Genomic DNA, 23,622 nt, shown 5'->3' on the forward strand with positions numbered 1-23,622 from the left:
CACTTTATCTTTTGCTCGTTTGCAAAGAAAACCCTAAATCATAGCTTTGTCTGAGTGAGGAAAAACTTAAACTAATCACGTTGAATTATGAGTTGGTTTTGTAATTTGGAAAGCCTGTAGAAAACAGGTGATATAAAAGTGTTATTTATTCCCTTTTGGAGGCAATGGTGGCATTCAAGCGCGCTGTAATCGTCAGCATTGTGAAGAGCCCTCATTGTTAACCTCCTGGTTGTGCTTATGTATTTCATACAGTGTGAACAGAGTGTACGCAGGGCCTCTGTTTAGGCCCCAGTGGATCCAGGCTGGACTGTGGCCCCATGATGGAGAGAGGTGTCTCTGCAAAAGTGAAAACAAATTCTCTCCTTGGCTGGCGTGAGCTATGGCACTGTGAGGCTTTATTGTCCCGGCCAAGGTGATAAGGGAGAGTAATTGCGTATTATACTGTCCGAGAATGTCAGGTCCAAACTGAGCACGAGTGCCCCATCCATCAACACATGATGGTGTGTGTTTATGTGTGTGTGTATGAAACTGTGTTCTACACCGCACATACTTGCTTGCATGATGCACTAGGTGTGTGCATAGGTGCACATGTGTGTGTGTTTAGTTTTTTTCCTTGGATTAGTGTCTGTATATCTGTGCTTCTATTGACATTTCATAGATTTGTTTATTTATTTATTTCTTTTGGTACAAATTGTGGTGTGTTCATTCATGGCTTCATTAAGACATGCGTATGTGTGTGTGTGTGTGTGTGTGTCTGTGTGTCTCCAGCAGGTTTAGATAGAGCCTGGGAGCAGGTCAGGCAGCATCATTAATCAGAACAGGGTTGTGTGTGTGTGACTCTCTGAGCTGACATCATTACATCCTACACCCTGCAGTAGCTCAGTGCCTGGCCTGCCCTATCTGACCAGCCCAAAGCCACACACACACACACACACACTCACACTGGTTTCCATGACTTCAGAGGACATTGCATTGACTTACATTCATTTCCTGCAGACTCACTACAACCGTAATCATAATTACTACTGGCCTAGTCCTAACACTGACCCTAATCTTAACCCTAACCTCAGCCTAACTTTGAAACACGTATTTACCTTAAAACGTAGTCATTTACATTGTGGGGACTTGATTTTTGTCCCCATAAGGAAGACAATTCTCCATAATGTGACTGTGTAAACAGAGTCAGGTCCCCACAACATAAGGAATACCAGGTACACACACAGGTTTGCACAGCTATCCCTTTAAGGACTCTCATTGACATTGTCAATTGGACAGCCTAACCAGAGCATTATCCCTTACCTTAACCCTAACCAGGCAATGCCTAACAATAATCTTAACCTAACCACAATTCAAATCTCAGCCCTAAACTTAACCAGTTCCTCAGTGAGGTTATGTCTCATTAGGAACAGGTTTTGGTCTCCTTTAGGACTGTGGGTACTGGCAGAGTCAGTGTATGTGCCAGAAAAGGTCCTCAACAGGTAACAAATACACACACAAAGTACAATACTACATTTCCTACAATTGGAAATACATTCAGTGAGTCTTGAGATACTTTTAGTCACTCAATAGTCTTCCCCCTCTACTGCCAGTGCTATTACACAGTAGCAGAATATCATAAAGATGCAGATATTGTTCATATGGTAGTGTTTTGTAGTTTGCTTGTAGGTGTCTTTCGCAGATTAGTTTTTAGGCAACAAATGCTTTGAGAGTCTGTCCAAACACGGCCACTCCCTCAGCTCCTAAGCCCTACTTGAGCATTTTCTAGTGTGTGTGTGTGTGTGTGTGTGTCATCATTGCAACAAAACAGAATGTTAGTAGAGCAAAAACTTATTTTCTTGGGAACATAGCCAAGCATTTATCTCGTGTTTCCCTGCTCACGACTCCCCATCTTTTAATCTTCACCTACCTTTTTTATAAGTCCCATAAAGGAATGAGACCTTTTCCTCTCTGTTTGTCTCCCTTAGATCTAACTGTGCTGAGAATATCCGGAAGCACATCCTCCATACGGGAAAACACGAGGGCGTGAAGATGTACAACTGCCCCAAATGTAGCTACGCCACTAACGCCCCCATGGACTTCCGCAACCATCTGAAGGAGAGCCACCCTGATATTGAGAACCCAGACCTCGCCTACCTACATGCAGGTAACGTGCCCTTTGTTTGTCCCTGTGAGAAAATAGAACACCATGTGTTTCCCAAACAGATTATAAAAGATTCTGTTGAGTGGTTGATGGAGTCCACTTGCGTGGAAAACAGTGTGTTCCTGAACATTTCAAAAAAAGTTGCTGAAAGGTCTGGAAAGATCCATGCATCACAAAAACTGGTGGCTAATAAGGTTATGATGTCTCTTGCTCTGCTGCACTTTTTTGGTGCAGTTTTGTCCTTTCTTTGTTTTTTTAGCCGTTGTTTAGAATCCATCATATTAATGACCTACAGAGTCACTGGAATGGTCCTGTAGGTGCCTCGCACCTCAACGGTAGCTGGGAGCATACAGTATAACATCCCCAGTTTGTAATGTGGGGGACATTAAGAAGTGTTCTCCTGTTTTAAGGATTGAACATCACACCCTCCTCAGTAAGATCCCTCCCCGATCCTCACATTCTCGTGTCTCTCGTACTGTGTTAATCATAGACCAAACAACATAAGAAATCATTCCACTGAATAAGGCTGAACGCTGCCCGGGCTCGATTATTCCACAGAGGTCAGATCTCACTGAATCCTCTGGTGTGTTTTTGTCGGTGTATCAAGTCGTGCCATTTAAGGCTGATGGAGGGCACCCGGCCACAAAGAGGCAGCACTCAAAGATTGCTGGCCTATCCATCCCTGCCAATCACTCAGGACATAGAGACAGATGAAATCTGGGTCCTCCTCTATTGCTTCCTTTGTATCCCAGTGTTCTTCCTTTGTCCTTGAAGGCCACCAAATCCAATCGACAGAGTGCTTGTCCTTCAGGGAAGCAGAGGGGACAGCCTTTATCCTGTTATCCTTCTGACCTTACATGAAAGCAGGATAGTTGTAGGGGAGCATCATGAGAAAGAGGCCAGACCAGGGACATTACTGCAAAACGGAAGCATTTTGGTGGCACTGTGGTTTATTTCCTATTGAAATCGAATGAATCTGAGCGGCGCCTTTGTGCTGACTCTGAAGTTTTGTTTTTAATTTCTGAAACAGGTCTAAATTCTATTCTTCGAAATTCAAGGAACCTTCTTCCATCTTTGATCCTCTTGACCCCTGAACCTCCCCGCACAACCTTTTTACCTTCAACTACTCGTATAAACACAAACCTCCCTCATATATTCCCCCATACTCACCTTTAACCAAAGCACACCTTAATGCCTTTTCTTACCCTTTCACCTTAAAAATGTCCTCACCTCTGTTTGTCCTTATGTATGGCTGGCCTTTGGTTGAAGAGGAACGCCTCATACATTCATTTAGTTTCTTTGTTTGATCTATCAGGTTATATGAGAACACAACCGTTATGCCAAGTCTGCAGGGAGATTTGTCTTTGTGTCTAGGCTGGTGACATTCAGCCCAGCTCTAGTAGGAACTGCACATTGTGTGTTTCACTGAGTTTTCTGCGTGAAGGTCAAATCTAGTCCAGAACATGCGGTGTCTTTCAGTCATTTGGAGAAAGCATGACCTCCTCTTTTCACTCTCTTTTCAGTGAAATTTCATGTTTTCACAGATGTCATCTTGACATGCACTTGACACGGCAGCTTGATGGAGTTTCTTTACCTAAAGGAAAATATGACTTCATCTGTTTATTAATGCATTACAATTGACTTTTTTTTTGTTACATACGTTGTGGCACCGACTCGTAGATAAACATTGCAGATGATCGCCAAATCTACCCGTTTAAAACCAAAGTAAACTAGCGGTGGTTTGAAAAGACATCGAGAGTGCACTTGTGTTATCTTCCTCCTTCAAAAGAGGGAAAAGGGAGGTCGTTGTGGTAGCAAAAAGAGCATTGTTTCATCTAAGTAGACAGAACAAGACCAAAAGAAAGAGACAGGGGAAAAAAAGATTAAGAAGGTAGATGTTGAATTAACCTGCTTGTGATTGCTCTCTGTCAGAGTGGCACCAGGGCGAGCAGCGAGAGGCAAATCATCTGTGATGGCCCTTCCTACTCTTCCCCCTTTGAAAGACACAGATCAAACGCACCCTAGTCATGGGCCCTTGCAGCCCCTTGCGCTGTATTGATTGACACCCGAACGTCTCTGCTGCTCCTCTGTCTTTCCATATCACTCTCTCATTCTTGCTCGCTCTTCCGACACACACTCCCTCTGTCTCTCTCGCTCCCCCCCTTCTTTATTCAGCGTCACACTTCGAATTAAAGCCCTTCTCAAGAATGAAAGCAGAGGTCCTTTGCAAACGAAGGAAGTGAGGGAATTGCATCCAGCAAGTGATGGAGGGGAATGATGATTAGAATTTGAGGGGGGAAAATAGAAAAACGAAGGGAGGTTAGATGTGTGAGAGGGAATGTTGCTGATAGGACACATTTTAATAAAATGGTAATGACAATAGTCTTCCCTGTGTGATCTGCGGGGAGATAGGCCAGACAAAAGTAACAGCATCTGTGTGATTTCTGCCGCAGAACTCCAGCTACAGGTTCCTCATAGTTCCGCGACTTTGCCAAATTGCCGTCCACTGAAACTTTCTGTCATGTTGAAATGTATTATATAGTATGTTCCCTTCTTTCTCTGACATCTCCCTCCAGCGAGGTCAGGTGTGGCTGCAGGGCAGTAGCTTTGTTCAGCTTCCTGTCCTGTCAAGTACCAAAAGCGATGTTTACAAACACACACACACTCAGGTTTGCACAGCTTTCCTTTTAAGGACTCTCATTGACTACCATTCATTTGGAAAGCCTAAAAAAAATTTTATTCTTAACATTTACCATAACCAGTTAACCCTTAGTGCTCACACGGGTGCAAATAATACAAAACTCCTTATATGGACATCCTGGTTGTGTGTGTGTTTATAGTTCACATATTCAGGCTTTCAAAAATGTGTTTTCGTCTTCTTATGTGTTGTTGAGTCAGAGATATGATTCATTTTTAGTAGTGATTATAAAGTGGCAGTAATTCTTGTGCAGAATTCACAAAATAGATTGTTTTTATTAGCGTTTTGTTCATAAATACGAGCCAAGTGAACTTTGAACTGACATATTTTGAACATTTTGAGCATTTTTTGCTCAGGATTGTTTATATAGTTGGTGAAAACGAAGAAAAATGTTTCATCAGATCACATAGGTTGTGCTGAAAAAAAGGATGTAAGACACTCTTTATATTGCACATTCTTATAGCCTCTGTATATACTGTATACACTTTTACACAGTGATGGGAAAAAGCAGGCGAAATGCTCTGTGTTGTAAGGATTAATGCCTAACCTTAACCCTAACCTGGTCACAATTCAAATCTTTACAACTAAACTCAACCACTTTTCTAAGACATGAAGCTATGTCTCATTAGGACGAGGTTTTGGTCCCCATGAGGACTACTGGTCCTGACAAGGTCCTAAAGAGGTAACAAATGCAAGTACACACACACACACACACACACAGGTGAGGTGTCGCCATTAGCTTTGTCAGAGCATCTTCATTCCACTATTTTTTTAATTGTGAAATATTTCCCTAATTTTCCACCAAGGTTATAATTGCGCCTCCTCGGGGCATTGAGATCAAATGCTTTGTAATTAGCTCACAGCGACTGAGTGCGCCAATCTGCTGCTGAGTGCCCTAAAAATGATAAAACAAATAAATAAATAAACTTCTTCAAGGCATCGTTGCTGCTTTATGCAGATTCTATATTCCTTAATAATGCATGATGGATGGCTACAGTAGAGGGCTAGGGGAGACCTGGCCTTGTAAGTGATGATCTTAATACACAGTTACAACCACAGGCAAATTCATTTGTTTGCATATATTTTTCTTTCCTTATTAAACAAATCTGTAAACAAATCTGGATTTTGATGGCTTTTACTTAAGTTATGCATGTGCATGTCGGCCCAGCTTCCCTCCCTCACTTTCACCTTCTGTTCGTCATGTAATGAAACATTACTCTCCTGAGTTTTACGTGCGCATTGTGTTACAGCAGCGTGTTGCGGAGGACAGGTGTGTGTGTCATGCAAATGTGTCCTGGTATCCCAGCGCATATGACACTGTGTCGACGTTGTGAAAGAAGCCAAAGACACCGGCGTTAAAATCAACATCTGTTTCTAATAACAATGTGTTATATGTGACACGTTTCTTTGTGGGAAAAATATGTGGGGGGGGGGGGGGGGGAAGCAACAATCACAGTTCTTTGAAAAACACCTATAGGACATCAACTCGTCAGTGTTAGTGATGAACCTGCGTCTTTGTGTCACCTTCCTTATGTTGCATTCATGTAATAGACATTAATGAAAAAGGAAAAAAAAAGAAAAAGTCATTCAGTACGATGTAAAAGTCAGATGAACAGGGTGGCTCATTGTGCTGATGCTGTCACAGCGAAAATTTAAGTTATTGAGTTGTTTCTTACAAAATCAACAAACAAGGAAAAAAACAAAAACTCCAAAATACTTTTAACACCAGAGGAAGAAAAAAAGCAAAAGGTACCATTAGAGGTTAAATAAGACTCCATAATCTAACATTACCTCTCATTTTCATTTTATAATGACTACTTATAGTATAACATATTTAGAGCATTTCTTTTTTAAAACGTCTTCAATAACATTTAATACACAGAACGGTTTTCATATCCAATCTTTTAGGACGATGCAGTTTTCACACAATTACACAACTACAACTTCAGTACGAACAAAACATTTCCAGTGAGTGAATTGAATTGACTTGACTTGCTGTAGCCCAGACTGAACTCAAACCTTTATCTGGGTCCACGTGGACTTAAACCGGCGCTCGCTTAAGCATAACAGATCGAGAAGATTACTGCAGAGCCAGTTGTCGCTTTGCTTTTTCCCCCTCAGTCAGATGAATTCACATGGCTATTTTGATTGTTCTTTAATCTGCAAGACTTTATGAACATGGTATTATTTTTTTATTTGTTTTAGTTTTTTTTTGTTTTATTTAAAAACTTGCATGTACTCAGTTCACTTGTAGGAAGTCCTGCGAGTGTGCGTTTCCTGTATACCAAGGGCATTGCCGCCAGTGTCTGTGACCTATACAGCTCGACTGGCAGTGCTGTGTGTGTGTGTGTGTGTGTGTGTGTGAATTTCTTAATGCCACAGTGTATAATTCGTCCTTCTAAATGACTGACTTTCCTTGTTGTTTAAAAAAAAAAAAAAAAAAAAAAAAAATGTCAATTATGTAAAATATTTGATTAACACAACCCCGAGTTACCTGACTAATTACACTTACAAAAATATTCATCATATGCAGTCTTTCTGCTCTGCAAATGTAGACGCACTTTGTGGAGTGAAAGTAGTCGGAGTATGAAAGCTTTTGTAGTGGTGTCTGTTTTGTTCCCGGTGTTGTTGTTATTTTGTCTATTTATTTTTGTCCACTTCACACAAAGCAACATCTGAAGGGTCTGCATGTATAAACTTGAAGTTTAGCACGAGCCACCATTGATGTGTTAATTGGCGAATTCCCTTATGGAGGAACACGTTTCAGCTTCATGTGGCCCTGAACGACTCGACTGAAGTGAATTGTTTAGAAGTCGACCGTATCATTCTTCCTTGACGCATGCTTATGTGTCCATCGTATAGAATTACTGCACTATGTTTTCATATTTTCTCCTTTACATCGACAGACTCCACACAGGCAGTCTTGCTTGAGATATTACAGTGGAGAAGCAGCTGCTCAATGCCAATTTGCCCCCATGAGACGTGCCACAAAGAGTGTGCATTTGGAGGGTTAGCGAAGCGGTTTAGGGGGGGAAAAAACGCACACCGCCATGCATGCGTCTCAGTAAACCAGTACAGGGCCGGTCTGGGCAGAGTAAGCAGCGATTCCTGCATAATAACCTGCTCCAATGAGCGTGAAAACTCCCCCAACTGGCTGCATTTATCACACATCAGCCACAACAAACGGGCTTTTGTTTCATCCGCTTCCTCTATTCTCTTGCCTTTCTCCCAACACTGATCTGAGAGCCTCCCCTCAGCCGTTAAGTGGCCATTCACAGCCTTAACTGACAAGTCCCATCCGATCAGTATGGAGACAGAGAGACAATAGGTTTCTGGCTGCTCCAAATGTGAAGTGATGTCTACAGTGTGTGTTTTTTGCCACCTTAAGGTCATTGTGTGTGTTTTTTTTTTTTACCCAGATTGAAAAAAGATGAGTGACAATGTAGTGACATCATCAGACCGGGCCAACCTCTGCGTTCTGTCTGAGCCTCTGGACAAGTTCTGTCACTGTCAGAATTCTTTTTCAGACTGATTGATGACACCTGAATTATGCTCCCTGGTGTTGCAGTGGCACAGTTATGTTTGGTACTTGCTTATGTTGCACTACTCTCAAAGTTGCAGATGGCTTATGTAGGACACAGAATAACAGTTGCACAGTGTGATAAAAAGAAAACGGGGGGGGGGAAAAAAAGATGAAATTGTGCTGTCTTGTGGTATCGTCTGATCATGGCATTTGGAGCATTGGAGTTTGTAAACCGGGGACGCCAATGTTTGAAGTTTGGCACCAAACATTGTATTTTCTGAAGCACTTTAAGAAGTTAATGAACAAATGCCCTAAAGACTGGAAAAAAAAACCTGTTTCCTCGAAAGCTACAGTAGCACTTTTTATTTGGATGCACTAGAGCACCAATTCCCCAGTGCGAATCAGAGCATCATTAATTTAAAACATTACTTTTTAGACATCACCGATTGGGTTTGTTGGTAATGATCCGATTGTTCATGTCAAATCTTCATTCTTAATCAAAAGATAAAGGCAAAGGCATTAGCTTTTTGTTTGCTAGAAAAGTGAGTACTGGTGTATGTTTTACTATGAACTTACAGACAGAAACACGCACACACACACAAACACCGCCTGTGAGTGACGTGGAGGGGATGCTCACGGGCAGGGCTGCTCCTCCTGTATGGGACAGTGAATATGGGACCAGACAGGCCGCCGGCTCTTGTAAAGTCTCATCCATAATTCAATCTTCCTCCTCCCTCAATTCAGACACGCTGTACGCGCCCAGCTACAGCGAAAACCCAAATCTGTCTGTGACAAAGAAAGGGAAGAAGGAAGCATTGAAAGTAAGGCGAGCAGGTTGTGAGACAAAGCTATGCTGATTTTTCTTCAGTTTTAGCCCAGATTGCCCCATCTTGACCTTTACTTAGTCCACCACCACTCCAGTACCAACATGTTTTTCCTCGTCTACGTCCTCAGTGGCTGAAGTGCACTTCTAAGATCTCCACCGTGACCTTTGCCCCTTTTACTGTGCCAAGGACCCTTGTCTTCCTCCTTCGCCTCTCCAGCCCCCATGTGTCATTTGTTTGGTGGCTCTCCAAACGTCGCGGTATCTCTAATTACCAACAGACTCAACTTCCCAACTAAACAACCAATTACCAGCACTTTAGCCCAGCCCAGTCCCATGTTTCCTGATACAGTGGCCTATTAGGGCCTTTTATTTCTCCCCTTCCATAATTGAATCCCCTGGCTGCTCATCAGTGGGCTAATTTAAGCCAGTGTGCAGAGTTTGAAATCAGAGGGGCTGCCTATTAGACTATCAGACCCCAATTAAGTGCCCTCTTATTTCCGACATAACAAGCCACTATCACTAGCTTTGTTATTGTTTTTTCCCCCTTTCAAGTGCACTTTTTTAGGTACATCTGTGGTATGTGTGTAAAGAGGAGGAAAAAGGGAGCAATGGCACTGGGCCTTGGAAGTACTATGTCACCATGTGCACATTATAAATTGTGATAATATAATAATTTGATATCAAGGATGATATTGAGGCTGCATGGTAATGGTTTTATGTCGGGGATGTTATGATTAACTCTATCAATTGCTGTCAAGAATTTAACCGATAAAGATGTTATTAATGAATGAGTCAAACACGTTTATGTCTGTGGAGGTTCTCAGTCGTCCAGGTCATAGGTCACAGTCTTCTTCTGTAGTTAGCTGTAGGCGACTGGACTTGCTTGAGTTGAGTTGAAGACGTTGGGGGAAAAAACAGGTATTTAAACCAGTTAGTTAGAACTGAAAAACCCTCTTGGATGAGAGGTGAAACATCTTCAACTTAACATTGTTTACTTTCGTTTGTTTCTCTGGACCTCACACATCGTGTAGTGACTATTTATACCAGCAGAGGGCACACAGCAATCAAACCACACGTGATTAGCAGAAGAAGAAGTCAGAGTGCCTGGAACAAAAATGTGAAGCTAGTTGTAGCGGCCTCTGAGCTGCTCCTTTGCCGTGACATAGCACCGTAACTTGGGCAAAGGACAGTGATGCTTCAGATGCATCAATCAGTGCTGAAACAGAATTAAAAAATAAATAAATAAACAAATAAATCCTCCATGACAAACTCTCTCCTCTTGATGTAAATCCTATTAACTGGTGGAAAGAAAACTCACCAACTTTACTGCCATTTCTTTCATTTATTGATAACAATTAACCGGCAACTGTTTATTAACCTATTCAACTAATGTTCAAGGAAAAGCTTTAATGTAAAAATCACAAACTCTGTGGAACAGATGACAGATAGTCAAGCATCTCAGTAACATATGAGAGAGCCGGTCTTAATATTTTACAAAGATTTTCTTTCACATCATTTGGGTTCAACAAGTGCACATAACTTAAAAAAAAAACCTTTGGAAAATTTATGGAGAGTGAAGGCTTTAAAAAATTCAAACATCCATCTTCTGCTGCCACTTGGGCCGGCCAAAATCTGATGTGGCCTAATGCAGCTTAAACTTGACAAATAGATTTGAAATGGAAAATGTTCAGAGACAAATGCCCTCACACCTCTTTCTCCCTCTCACAAGTAAAGAATATCTTACTTTTTTTTTTCTTCTTTCTTTTCTCGTGCTCCCTCCCTTTTCCTCTGTCCTGTCTCGGTGACTGGTGCAGCTGAGGAGAGCCAGAGTGTGAAAGAGGCCCACAGAGGGCTGATGAGGACTGTCTGTGCAAAGAGTTTTTCGAGTCTGGGACTGTGTTTCTGCTGCATTTGAGTGGATGTGTGCGCCTAAGTGTGGGAGTGTGTGTGGTTGTGTGCGCGCGCGGTACCAAGAAATAGACTGCGTGCGTGTCTCCGAGTCCATGTGTGCATTTTTAGTGTTAGTGTCGACTCCCCATAGCCTAATTAAAGGGCGAGGAAAGCCACTCATGGGGAGATTAAACCTAAAAGGGTAAATTAGCACTCAAAAGGGGTGTGGCAAATTCACACATACGCACAGGCCATGAAATCTCCTCTGACACCTGTGGAAAAAAAAAAGAAGAAGAAGCAGCGAATAAGTGGGATAGGATAGACCGAGGAGGAAAAACTTTTGTGTTTCTATAGCAGAGTGCTGCTCTTTATATATTTGTCGAGGTGGAGATATGAACAGCTGAGCACTTTATTCTTCTCAAGAACCTGTTCATTTCACTTACACATACATGAGATAAGTCGCTTCAGGGGAAAAAAAAGAATCATCTGCCATGTGAATGTCGTTATTACAGTCCTGTAAGAGAGCAGTGTTATTTTCTGAGGATTTAGGCAATCAGATATCCTGATTTTCGAAACACTGCATCCTTTGTGTTCCATACTACATATCAAGTACTTACATAGCAAGAGCAGAATGTCGCTATGTGCTTTACAAAAGGAAACGTGGAAGTGGACATAAATGCAGACTTATGGAATAGAAGGAAATCGCAAATTAACCCAGGCCAAATATAAACAGATGGGTTTTTGAGCTGCAAGTTTTTTCACACTGTCTGTATATCCTTATTCCGCAGGAAGAGTGTTTAGGAGCCACAACGTCAAAACCTCCCCTTCCCTCCCCTGTTGCATTTTTTTTTTCTTTTTTAAACATCCTTGCCACAGATTGAAAAGCACGGCGTTCTGTTATAAATTTGTGGTCTCTTAGCCCATGTTGAGATGACATCATCGGGGTCATTTTCTCAGACTTTGAAATCTCCCTCCAGAGTCTCAGAGAGCATGACTGTATACAGCTGTTTTCACAGTCTGGGTCGTTCTCATGATGAGGCGAAGGACTTGATCTGTAAATTGATGCAATGTCCCTCTGTACCCTATTACATGCTATATATATATACAGAATACATACTGTGTTTTCGTGAAACACCAAAAAGAGAGTCCTCCTTTATTCTTTCAGCACTGGAGATGACTGGTTTTAATTCAGTGACTTCCGATTTGTGTCGGTGAAAAGACGAGGTTTCCGCGAGTGGAGCGTAACGTTGCGTTTTCAAGCAGACTTGCATGTGGGGAACAGATGAGCGTCATATCGTTGCTCGTTTCATCTCGTACAAATATCTCTCAGTTCTAACAGTGTGCATTAACGCCCAGGGCTACAATGATATCGCTGTCTGCTCATCTTTCTTAACCCCCTTTACTCCTCCCTCACCACATCAGTCTCTCTCTGCCACTTTCTCGTGATGCCGTGTATATCTGTGCGTCTTATAATCTCTTAACATTTTTTGGTGGAGTGAGTGTGTGTGTGTGTGTGTGTGTGTGTGTGTGTGTGTGTGTGTGTGTGTGTGTGTTGAGAGTGAGTGATGGGACTCTGGGCCAGCAGCTGAGCTCTGCCATGCTATATGTCTCTCTATCTGTTTTCCCGTCTGTCTGTTGAGCTTCTTCTGTGTTGTCTCTGCTCTCTGTTTGACTGCTATCAGACAAGTGTGATGTGTGTGTGTGTGTGTTTGTCATCTGTCAGTGTCTTTTTTTTCCTTCTTCTTCGTCTTCTTCTTCAGAATCAGACATCTAACAGAGAATCTCAGGCTGGCACCCAGACATACTGTATAAAGATGCATACACACACAGTTTCACACAGAAATTCATCTCCAGCCTTATAGTTCTTTGCCCCCAAGGACTGTGTGTGTTTGCCCGCGTGTGTAAGACATTTCATATGTGTGTCTGTGTACACACTCTTGCATGTCTTTCTGTTTGTGGGTGTAAGAAAATAGATCTTGGTCGTGTCACGGCCGGGCCTGGAGGCACAAGAGGCTTTAACGGATGTCTCTCTCAGTAAAACACATACACACACACACACACACACACACACATACACACAGGTCTCAGACCCCTCTCCTTCCTGGACTCGCAGTGAGGAATACAGATTCTGGCTCCTCTCTAGATAGTGATCAGCCTCGCCGTGGCTTCAGAAATGCTATCTTCACCGGTCGGCTGAATTGATAATACTCCCCCCTACGCATTTTATTACAAAGGCCCAGTTTGTAAAAAGGTAATCATTTACTGTTGCTACTATCTCCCCTGAGCCATACATCTTCTGTCTTTACAGGACAAAGTTCTCCTACTGTTACCGACGCTGTTTTTTCATATATATATATATATATATATTTTTTTTTTTTTGTGTTTGTTTGTTTGTTTTTTACTTTGCCGTTGGGTGTGCAAACGGCTACTTTTAGGTTTATCGTCTCTCACTGCCTCCGAGTTTTAGACATGCAACAGTCTCCCTGGTAGAATTAGATCTTTTTGTTAATGTATTTATTCTGTGTGGGTGCTGTGTGTGTGTGTGTGTGTGTGTGTGTGCGTGTGTGCGTGTACAGGGACAGAAAGACTGAAAATGACAGTGAATGAGTGACTAATCCCTTTGGGCAAATAGCTGAATTCACTACCAAGCACCCAAATCTCATCATTTCAATTATCATATTTATCATATTTTCCTCTCGGCCTTAATGCTGTCTCTCTCTCTCTCTCTCTCTCCCCCTCCCTCTCTCTTCTCCTCCTTCTCCCACTGCTCCTTCCTCTGTACATTAATTTATTTCTTCCCTCCACTGCTCTCCACTGGCGACATGTGAGCCTGCCAGTCATGTTGATTGACAGCACTCAAGTGGCCTACGGAAAAGCAGCTCATTTTTTTTTTCCCTTTCCCTTTCTTTTTTGGTCAGATGTTGTGCTGGTGATGCCGAGGCCTTATCAGGAAACCCAATTTATTGCCGTTTCTTTGGGCGAAAAGGGTTGCCACTCACCCTGACTGACAGCTCTCAGATTTGCGAGCTGCAGTGCAGGGATTTCCTTAAGTTGTTTTCTTTTTTCTTCTACTGGAGATCTCTCTGCCACACATGGACGTACGTACGTGTACACAGACACAAAGACATTTGCGGCAGCTGCGTTGCCTCCTCTCCAAACCGTTTTGTTTTCATCTGACCTTGGCGGGGCTTTTTGAGTGACGGACAGCAATCCCGGGTCCTTCTCCCCACGTAGCGGGTCGGGTTCAGCTCTGTGAACATCTTTGTTTGGGAAATTGTTTTACTCTCGGGGAGGAACTAAGGGCAAAGAAAATAAACAGTTAAAGGAAACACTGACTCGAATCATGCAGGGATTGGTATTTCTCTTGTTTTATGTTTTATGAGTGAATGGAAAAACATGTTTGTTTTCTTTGCTGAGAACATTTCATGTGGGATTACAGGCATGTGTGGATTGATGTTTTCATCTTAACTGTGTGTTGTTTTTTTTGCATTTTCGCTCCGCCGATGTGTGTATGAAGGAGTCTTTTGTTTGAAAAGACATCTATGTATGTCATCAAGTGTGAGTTTGTGTGTGTGTGTGTGTGTCGCTGTCTGCCGTATACATGTGATGTTCGAGTGTGTGAGCGCATCAGCTCGCGCGCATGTGCACGCATGACCTCCGAATCCTAAAGCTTATCGTGGCGGTGTTCCACATTATTGATAGCAAGCCGAGATATCGACAGGCCAAGCGCCGGCAGCTTCCAGCAGCGCCGGCAAGCGGGATGGGACTTTGATATGACATATTGTGCGTCTCAGCACAAGCCATAAATAATTCTGACACGTTTTTGTATGCATGGGAAAGTCCTTGATTCAGCCTCCCATAAAAATAAACTTCTATTATGGAAGGTATTTGTCAAGTGGGTGCGTGATGGATGGCCCAGCGTTTACCCCGTGGCAGGACGATGGGTTATGGATGCACGCCGCCCCTTGCCGGGGGAGGAGTCGCACCCAGCAACGCTGACACCAGAGTAATTACTGCCCTTCTCACCACGGCAACGGAGGGAGGGAAGTGGAGGAGAGATGAGGGCAGAGGGGTAGGGGGGTGGGGGCTTTATATACACACCTGCACCTCCCTCCAGCACTTGCACCGCACTGTCCTGTAATGCCACCAGCTTAAGTGACAAGGGTCATCGGAGGATTTAAAGGCTGAGATGATTGGACACAGACGGACAGTTGGGCAGACGTAGAGGGGGAGAGACACTGTAAATAGATAGATCTGTATAGTGATTGGCTGATTCACTGATTGATTGATTGATCTACAGGAGTGACAGCCTCAATCATTCATCTTGAAGATTTAATTTTAGTGCTTCTGTGAACAAAAGGAGCTTAATCTGAGGGCAGTGTTAGTGTCACTGCCTCTTCGTATAAAAACCACATTTCTCATCTATTTAAACATTATGCCGGTTTGACTAAAGATTTCACGTCTTTCTCTCCGAAATGATTATTAAATTACACAACTAGTTCACATAAATAATACATACAATACATTCCCAAACCTATGCATTCTCATGTTCATGAATATATACAGGAATTTTTGTGTTAATGAGCACATTTTTGTGTCAATCTGTGAGCCCAGCAGCCAGATTGAGCTCAGGATGGGTGCCATCTGAGGAGGAGGAGGAAGGTAGGCGTGGAGTGAGGAATGGGTGAGAGATGGATGCTCTCCTGAGTGCCACTACCTCTAGATCCCTGTGTAGGTGTGCAGGTGGTCGGGGTAGGGACCCACACACACACAGAGGCAGCCCGCCTGTGGGAGTGACACCTGTTCACTACTGCCCATCCCTTCATCCTTACATCTGCCTCGCTTCCTGTGCCCCAACATTTCCCTCCCTGCTGTCTTCATCGCCTTCCCGTTCGTCCTCCTTAGCAGGCGTCATGGAGGAGAGACTTGTCACAACAAGCCTGGGGATAGTGAGTAGGACCGGTCCAGATGTTGTCACATGCGAGCAAAGACGGAACAAACCCATACGATTACTGTAACATCAGCAGATTGCTTCAGTGTGGCTGAGGGTGCCGTTAAGAGAGATGATTGGTACAGGATGGTGTGTGTGAATTAAATCCACACACTTCTTCAAAAGCACAGGTGAATACAGACCAAAGTTATTTGTCTCAAAATAGTTTGTGGAGTCACCAGAAAATGTTGTTTACATAAACCTTTCGAAGAGCTGGTTAAGTTGCAGTCCATTATATTATTGTCTAACATTTTTTACACCATATTCAGATCCTCACTATCAGTCTGATGCAACCTTCGATGTGATCATAGTTCTTGCTATTTGTGTACATTTTATTGTAAAAGAAAAAACAAAGTATTTTCAAAAGAAGGTCATTATTTTCATTCTCTTGTATGATAGGTGTATATCACACTCGATCGCTGATAAGCTGTTAGAGAGGGTTAAACCTCTGATGCGTCCACTGCATACTAATGCAGACTGGAGCAGACAGTATTAATAAATGCTTGTTTGCATGGATTGGGCCTTGTTTAACCTGGTAACCCTCTCACAGGCTCCAAATAGGTGGATTGCAACTGCTGTTGGCTGCTACAGAAAGGAGGTCACGGAGAGGAACGAGCCTTGGTCAATAGGCTTAGAATACCATCAGGGACTATTGATTGTGGTGGACAGTGAAGCCAGCTCTGCACTAATTGTTTCTTTACTAGCCTGTGGCAAAGACAACAGTCATGGGCAGGGACTCATGAATCTTACATCTGTTTTGTTGCGAAGGCACTGGGAGTTAATCACCTTTGATTACTGAGGGGTTTGTGTGTATACAGTACATGTGTGTGCAGGGACGTGTGGTAGTGGGGGAGGGTGGTTCTGATACAGATAGGTTTTAATGTAACGGTGGGGTGAGTTTTCACTGTTGCTTTTTAAGATGGCACTTGTGTCTCAGAATTTGTAAGTCAGTTGTTTTAGTATAAAGCAGTCCAGTCTTGTTTGCTCATTTGGGGTCCTTTGGGTTTTTCATTTTATGTCTCTGAAGCCTCTTTAAAATGCACAATATGATTTTTTGATGATTTCAAATCAGATGTGCGTCTCTACGTTATGTGGTCCTAGATCAGATATGGCCATGTGACATGAGTGATGATATCAGAATCCATGCAGCTTTTTGCCAATACATACTGTAAGTGCTGAGTGTTGTCATTCGACATGCCCCTCTGCTGCATGGTAAAATCAAACAACAATGGAAGAGCTAAATCTCCCTCATTTGCTGTGATATCTTCCGTTTTCTATTTCCTTATCTTACATATCTCTTGATTCAAAAATATGGCCACTCGCTTGTCGTTGATGATGCGTGCAAAAAGTTATGTGTGTGCATGCTTGCTGTGTTAGAGGGCAGTCACATTCGTAGTCAACAGTGCAAACTGTCAAATATGACTCAGATTTATACGCTGCGGTCGCTAATCTCAACGTAGCCATAGTGCAGCTGACTACACGGTTTACCACTTTAACTAATACTGCACAGTTTCTCTTTGCTCGCCTGTTTGTCCGCTGTGATACAAATGTTACTGTATCTCCCCCTCATTCAGTCCTGCCAGTAACAGTTTTACTGGCGTTGTGCATCTTGTCAGGGTTTCAGAGGGCAGTGTCCAGTACAGGAGTCATATCTGCGATTCTAACCTCTGCTGCAGTAGCCAGGCTGAATTCAGCTGCGTACGGCTTGTTTATTGCGTACAGCAGCAGAGTTTGTTTGTGGCCGGCTGTCAGAGCGGCCAGCCCGTTGTGATGAAAGACACTTGGACCTTCCCATCCATTTCACATTTGCTCCAATCAATTATTCAACAGGACAGCCAATTAAAAATGAGGGAGAGCGGTCAGGGCCTCGCCCCCCGAAGGCCGTCACTAGACAACTCTCTCCGTGAATAATTGGTGCAATTAATTTAGCATTGAGCAATAAAGGAGTTCTCACTCTCCTCGCTCCCTCTATTTCTCTCTCTCATCCCCCCTGTATACTGCAGAACCTCTGAAAAAAAATACAAAAAAAAACAGCCATTACAGACACACATCACCGTAACACACACACTGCAGCAGTAGTTAAGTAGACATTCAGGAACAATTGTATAACATGCAGGGATGCAGGTGATGCCAGATCTCCCAATTGAAATGTGCACTTCTTTCTCTTTAGCTTATTCATCATTGCATATCCTCAAGATAATGTTGAGCGTACTGAAGTGAAAGTATTTAGCATGTGAAGGCAGAGACCTGGAAAAATGACCCATCTTTTTGTATGTTAGTGGATGTTTTCTTTGTAATGATCACCAGCTGGAGGTAATGCTTTATCTGGCTTGTTATTTTACAGCCATATCACTAGAAATGTAGTTACATACGTACACTAACAAAAACACAGCTGTGCCCTCTGGGACACACACACACACACACACGCACGCACACATTTGTAGGACGCAGCAGGAGAGCATCTAAACTAGGTTTCAGAACCTTGCTCAGACCATAAATTATTGCCATACAAAGGAATTATTCTATTTACTTGATTCTATACATTCCTCTGTCTTTATTGCTCCTTATCTGCAATTATGGTTAATTTGCTGCTGCCCTCACAAGATGGTGCCTCTACCAGTAATGGCACTGCACACACACACACACACACACACACACACACAGAGAGTAAACAGACGCCACAGGAAGAGGGTAATAGTGACAGCTAAATTCCACAATAGTTTTGATTTATTCAATCACAACAAACGTATTATGACGGACCAAACCCTCTCCTCACACCCTCCGCTTCCTCTTCTTTCTGGCCCCCCCCCTCCACTCCTTCCCCCTTTTATCATCCTCTCTTTATTGATCATTCTCTAACTCCTGGTGTAACCTCCTCCTCCTCCACCGCCCACCTCCAGGAACAACCTCCACCCACCTCTTTTGATAGCCAGATTGACAGTTGAGTAATTTCACTGTCAGCGCTGACTGACACATGGTAATGGGAAGACGTTTCAGAGCAGCATTACAACACAAAATAATTTCCAATTTACCGCTCATCAAAAGCACCCTCACACAAAAAAAAGGAGAGTAAGAGAGGGATGGCTAGAGAGTGAGAGAGGAAAGGAAGAGGGGAGGAGGAGGAGGTGGTGGTGAGGGGAACACAACAGTGGATTTATGGCTTCAATTACTGATATTTCACATTTAGTTTAAAGCGACATGTTTTTGTAATGTGACAGGCTTCACTGGATTTGAAAACCTCTCTTCAGACCTCTCCACTCTCTTCTTCTGTTTTTTCCCCATCCATTTCTCTCCCTTCTTGCTGTGGAGATAATAAAAGGCTGAATCAAGGCGGGGGGGGGGGGGGGGGGGGGGGGGGGGTTGAGAAAGAGAGTGATAGCTGTGACTCCTGAGCGTCTTTAGAGAGGCAAGGAGGGAGGAAGACAAGGCCTGAAGCTTTGATGTAGATGGATTTGACTGCAACCCACCCCATCATACCAGGTGGGCCTCAATCGCTGCTCCATCTGCCACTGGTGGGATTTACAGCTGTACCTCACTTATCATTGATGGACCTAATCTACACCATTGGTGGGTTTCTTTTTCTTTTTTTCCTCCTCCCTTGCTACTCCTGGATTGGCAGGTTATTCATGTCTGAGACGAGTAAGGGCCATATATTTGTTCAGATTAATGGCACAAAGCAGTCATTTCTCGACGTGCCATGTTGGGGTTTTTCTTTCCATTTCCTGCTTCATCTTTGTTTTTGTCTTTTCTTTACTTAATTGTTTTGCCATGCAATGCATGTGGAGGAGAGGCTCTGCTATGCTCACTGCCATATCAAGCAGCAAACCACACTTTTGGTATCAGTACTGATTGTGTGTTGTGTTTTGTTTTGTTTTTTGCTGATGACCTGGTCTGACGCTGTGCTGCTGAATTTGTCACAAAGTTTTTTTTTCGGTCTAGCCTTAATTCCTCTCCTTCACCATGTCTATGTAAATAGAAAAAAATATTTTCTGATGATGATGATGATGCCCGGAAGTCAGAAGCCAGAAGTCAAGTGCTTTTGCCCATTTTTCAGTAATAAAGTTCAATATACTGCATGTTAAAATAGTGTATTAACAATTTAAAATGAAGAAAAACACCATAGTTGTTCATGAACACCAGATTTTGTGCGTGTTAAATTGAAATATGAACAGTATACAACATATTTAAAGTGACATTTGTGTGAGTTTTTGACAAAAACAAGCAACTCATATCGATAAAGTGTTACAGAGAATACAGAAAAACAACATGTGTGTCCTCGATCCACCGTGCTCCTACTATATGGTACAAATTGTTGACTGCAACTTGAAAGGCACAAATGAAATCTTTATTTCTTTGGTTTTTATATTTTCATACCTATCAAACAAATAATTGACAACCGTGAGTCTGAAAGTCATTTTCACAACTTGAGAATCACAGCGATCCTGGCAACAGATATTTAGCATTTTTATTTCTCAGATGTTCCTGTTAACACTTATGTCCCTCAGGTGTTTTTCAAGTGTATTTATTTGTATCACAAGTTGAATTTAGGCACTGATTGTTGTATCAGAGAAAATTAGACTAGATTGTAGCCATCAGTTACAATTTAAAAAAAGCTTTTATTTTAACTGTACTATTTAGTTTGGTGTCAGTCACAGAAAACTTCACAAAATGAAATTTAAAATCTTTCAGCTCAGTGTTAGGAGATTTATTGTGTCGCCAACTCAGATCCATTTGTCACTAAAGTCCATAAAAGACACAATGAAGGCTCTTGTACCTGCCGTCTGACCAAAGGATCATATTGTCTTGAAGTTCTTCACTCATATTGAATTATCTTAATCATTGTTCACACAAAGATATATTCTGTCTGAGACTCTCTTCCCCATCTGCTTCCAAATGTTGTCTTAACCTGTTTAGTTGGGGTTCTGAATGAGTTGTTTATAGATTTTATAGATCATTTATAGAAGGTATAAAATCCCACTTTTATCATTCGTCATATTGGAATTTAAGTTACATCACTTCTACAGAGGGGAACAGTTGTTTCCTTCCTTACTGGCAAATGAAGCTCCTCTTTGCAGCACATTACTGTGTGTTAAAGATTTTGCGTTAGTCAGACTTAAACCAGACTTGTTAGAGAATTGTAATTGTAATTTCTCAGAATAACACACCCAGTTAATGCGACCGGGAGTCATAATTACTACTGCATGTACAGATGTTTGACCAGACTCAAACTGGTGCAGACGCTTTGCATATGCTCCACATTTCCCACCCTGGGCTTTCACTTGGAAATAAGAGAAGAAGAAGACAACAGTGAGAAACTCTGGAGAAGTCCAGGATGGTAAAAGTTTTTCGACTGGCGACTGATGCAACCCAGCTCTGATTATTCAACTGGCAGCAAAAGCAAGACGTCTTCTTCCTCTATGGGGATTAACGGCAGCTTGCATCGATGATGTTGCATTACTTCCATCCTCTGAAATCAGAAAACCTTTCACAAAACCGTTTCTGGTCTGTGGTATAATAGGTCAACTGGAAAGAAATTGCCTCGCACTAAGAATATATCAATATCCCCACTACTGTACTCGGGACGGGGACTATATAGTCCAATTGAACAGCGTAGTCAAACAGCCTGAGCTGCACTTAACTGTGCATGGAAACATACTGATTGTTTCTCTCCCACCAGAACTCTGCCCCTATTATCACCTGAGTCTTCTTCTGCTGAACTCATTCACATCAACAGTAACCACACACAGTGCTCCTCAGGCACCTGCACTGTGTGCATGTACGTATGTGTATATGTGTGTGTGTGTGTGTGTGTGTGTGTGTGTGTGTGTGTGTGTGTGTTTACTGAAAGCCACCCCCCCCCCCACCTGCCCTCTACCCAGCTGTTAGTGGTGTCGCAGCAGAGATTGATAAGTTGACGCTAAAAGCTCTTTGTTTGAGGAGCCTCCTGTGGTGAGAGAAAAACACCACCTGCTTGCGACAGTGATACGAGAACACGCACACACACACATTCACTGTACACACGTCACTCAGTGCTCTGACAGAGCAGGAGGCATTCGAGTCGAACTTTAACAACAACCCCGCTATTTGCATTGCATGATATTAAATGGTTTTACCGTAACACGTTATGTTTTGCAGAGTCGTGGCCATAGATGTGAAAACTGAAAATTATCCTGTCACCACAGAAGGTGTGACAAGTGATTGCTCTTTATTGTCGTTTTTTGCTTTTTAATTATCGCCATTAATTTGACACTATGGGATCATTATAATGGAAATGTGTAACTTAATAGCATTAATCCGGGGGCTAGCTAACAAGCTTTTACGTTCCCCCCGCTGCCTCTTACTTTGGTGCAACAAAAAAACCATGTGTGACTGTGCAGTATATGCTCGTTAGTGACTGATTAAACCTCATATTAGATGTCAGCTGCAGTGTTCACTGTGTTTCAGTGGCTAGTATTGTTGCCTCACAGCCAGAAGGTCACCGGTATGGATCCTGGTTTTCAACCTTTCTGTGTGGAGTTTACATGTTCTCCCTGTGTGTGTGTGTGTGTGGTTTCTCTGTGGGTACTTGAGCTTTTTTCTCCCACTGTCCAAAAACATGCAGATTAGATGAGCTGAACACTCTAAATTGATTGAGTGTGGATTGTCGACTTTCTCGTCTTTCTCCCGCCCTACGTCAGCTGGGAGTGGCACCAGCACGCCCCGCGACCCTCATGTGGAGGATAAAGCGGTAGAAGATGAATGAATGAATGAATGAATGAATGTAATTCTGGCCATATGTATTTAAAAACAAGGACTGTGAGCTTGCTTGCAAAAGAAAGACACGCGTGACAAAATGTCACACAACTAAAGTCAAGTCCAAACAAAAGGGAAAGCCAACCTGACTGTGTCCTTCGCAGTATGTTCTTGAATTAAGAACTAACTTTTGTGAAAGTATGTTGTAGGTTTATTCTTTCCTCCCAAGTAAGGTTCCCTACCTAACTCGGGGGAAGTTCAAATTACTGCTGTGGGAATAAGGTCAGTGAATGTAAATTCAGGAAAAGAACAACAACTTGTGGTTAAGCTCAAACAAGGCTCTCCTATATTGTTAGGTGTGATATGCTGTGTGTGGTCCGATGAGATAGCATTTGTTCTCCCTACTGGAGTTGCCTTTTTGATCAGCGACACTCGTGACCTGTGGAGAGCATTTTTACCTCAACCCTCTACTATTAACTTGCACAAGATACACACACACACACACACACACACATTTTAAAACACGTCCGCCTGTCACTCCATTAGTCCTCACGTGTGACATTGCCAACATCTGCTGCTGTACATGTATGTTCAGTGCACTTTGTGAGTATGTGTTGGTGCCATATGTCTCCCTCCCCAGATACAGCTTTATATCAGCTCTCGAAAGCAGAGGAACAGAGCCAGAAGACTAACAGTCACCCACTGTACACTGCAATCAGCACACATGCCACTTATACAAGCACTAACACAGTAACAGAGGAAAACAAGACACCTACTGGAGAGGAATATGGTTTTCAAAAAAAAACAGAAAAGGGGAAAAAAA

At 42.6% G+C, this 23,622-nt stretch overlaps 1 protein-coding gene across 4 annotated transcripts in view; it reads left to right on the plus strand.

Moving 5' to 3' along the window:
• znf407 (zinc finger protein 407) overlaps positions 1-23,622 on the plus strand; it is a 177,504-nt gene that overhangs the window by 98,481 nt on the left and 55,401 nt on the right. For all 4 annotated transcript variants that reach the window (XM_058648234.1, XM_058648235.1, XM_058648232.1 and 1 more), the window contains exon 9: positions 1,965-2,143. In XM_058648234.1, coding sequence (XP_058504217.1) covers positions 1,965-2,143 — 179 coding nt within the window. The remainder of the gene's footprint in view (positions 1-1,964; positions 2,144-23,622) is intronic.

This window comes from Solea solea, chromosome 13 (genome assembly GCF_958295425.1).
Source record: "Solea solea chromosome 13, fSolSol10.1, whole genome shotgun sequence".
NCBI lineage: Eukaryota > Metazoa > Chordata > Actinopteri > Pleuronectiformes > Soleidae > Solea > Solea solea.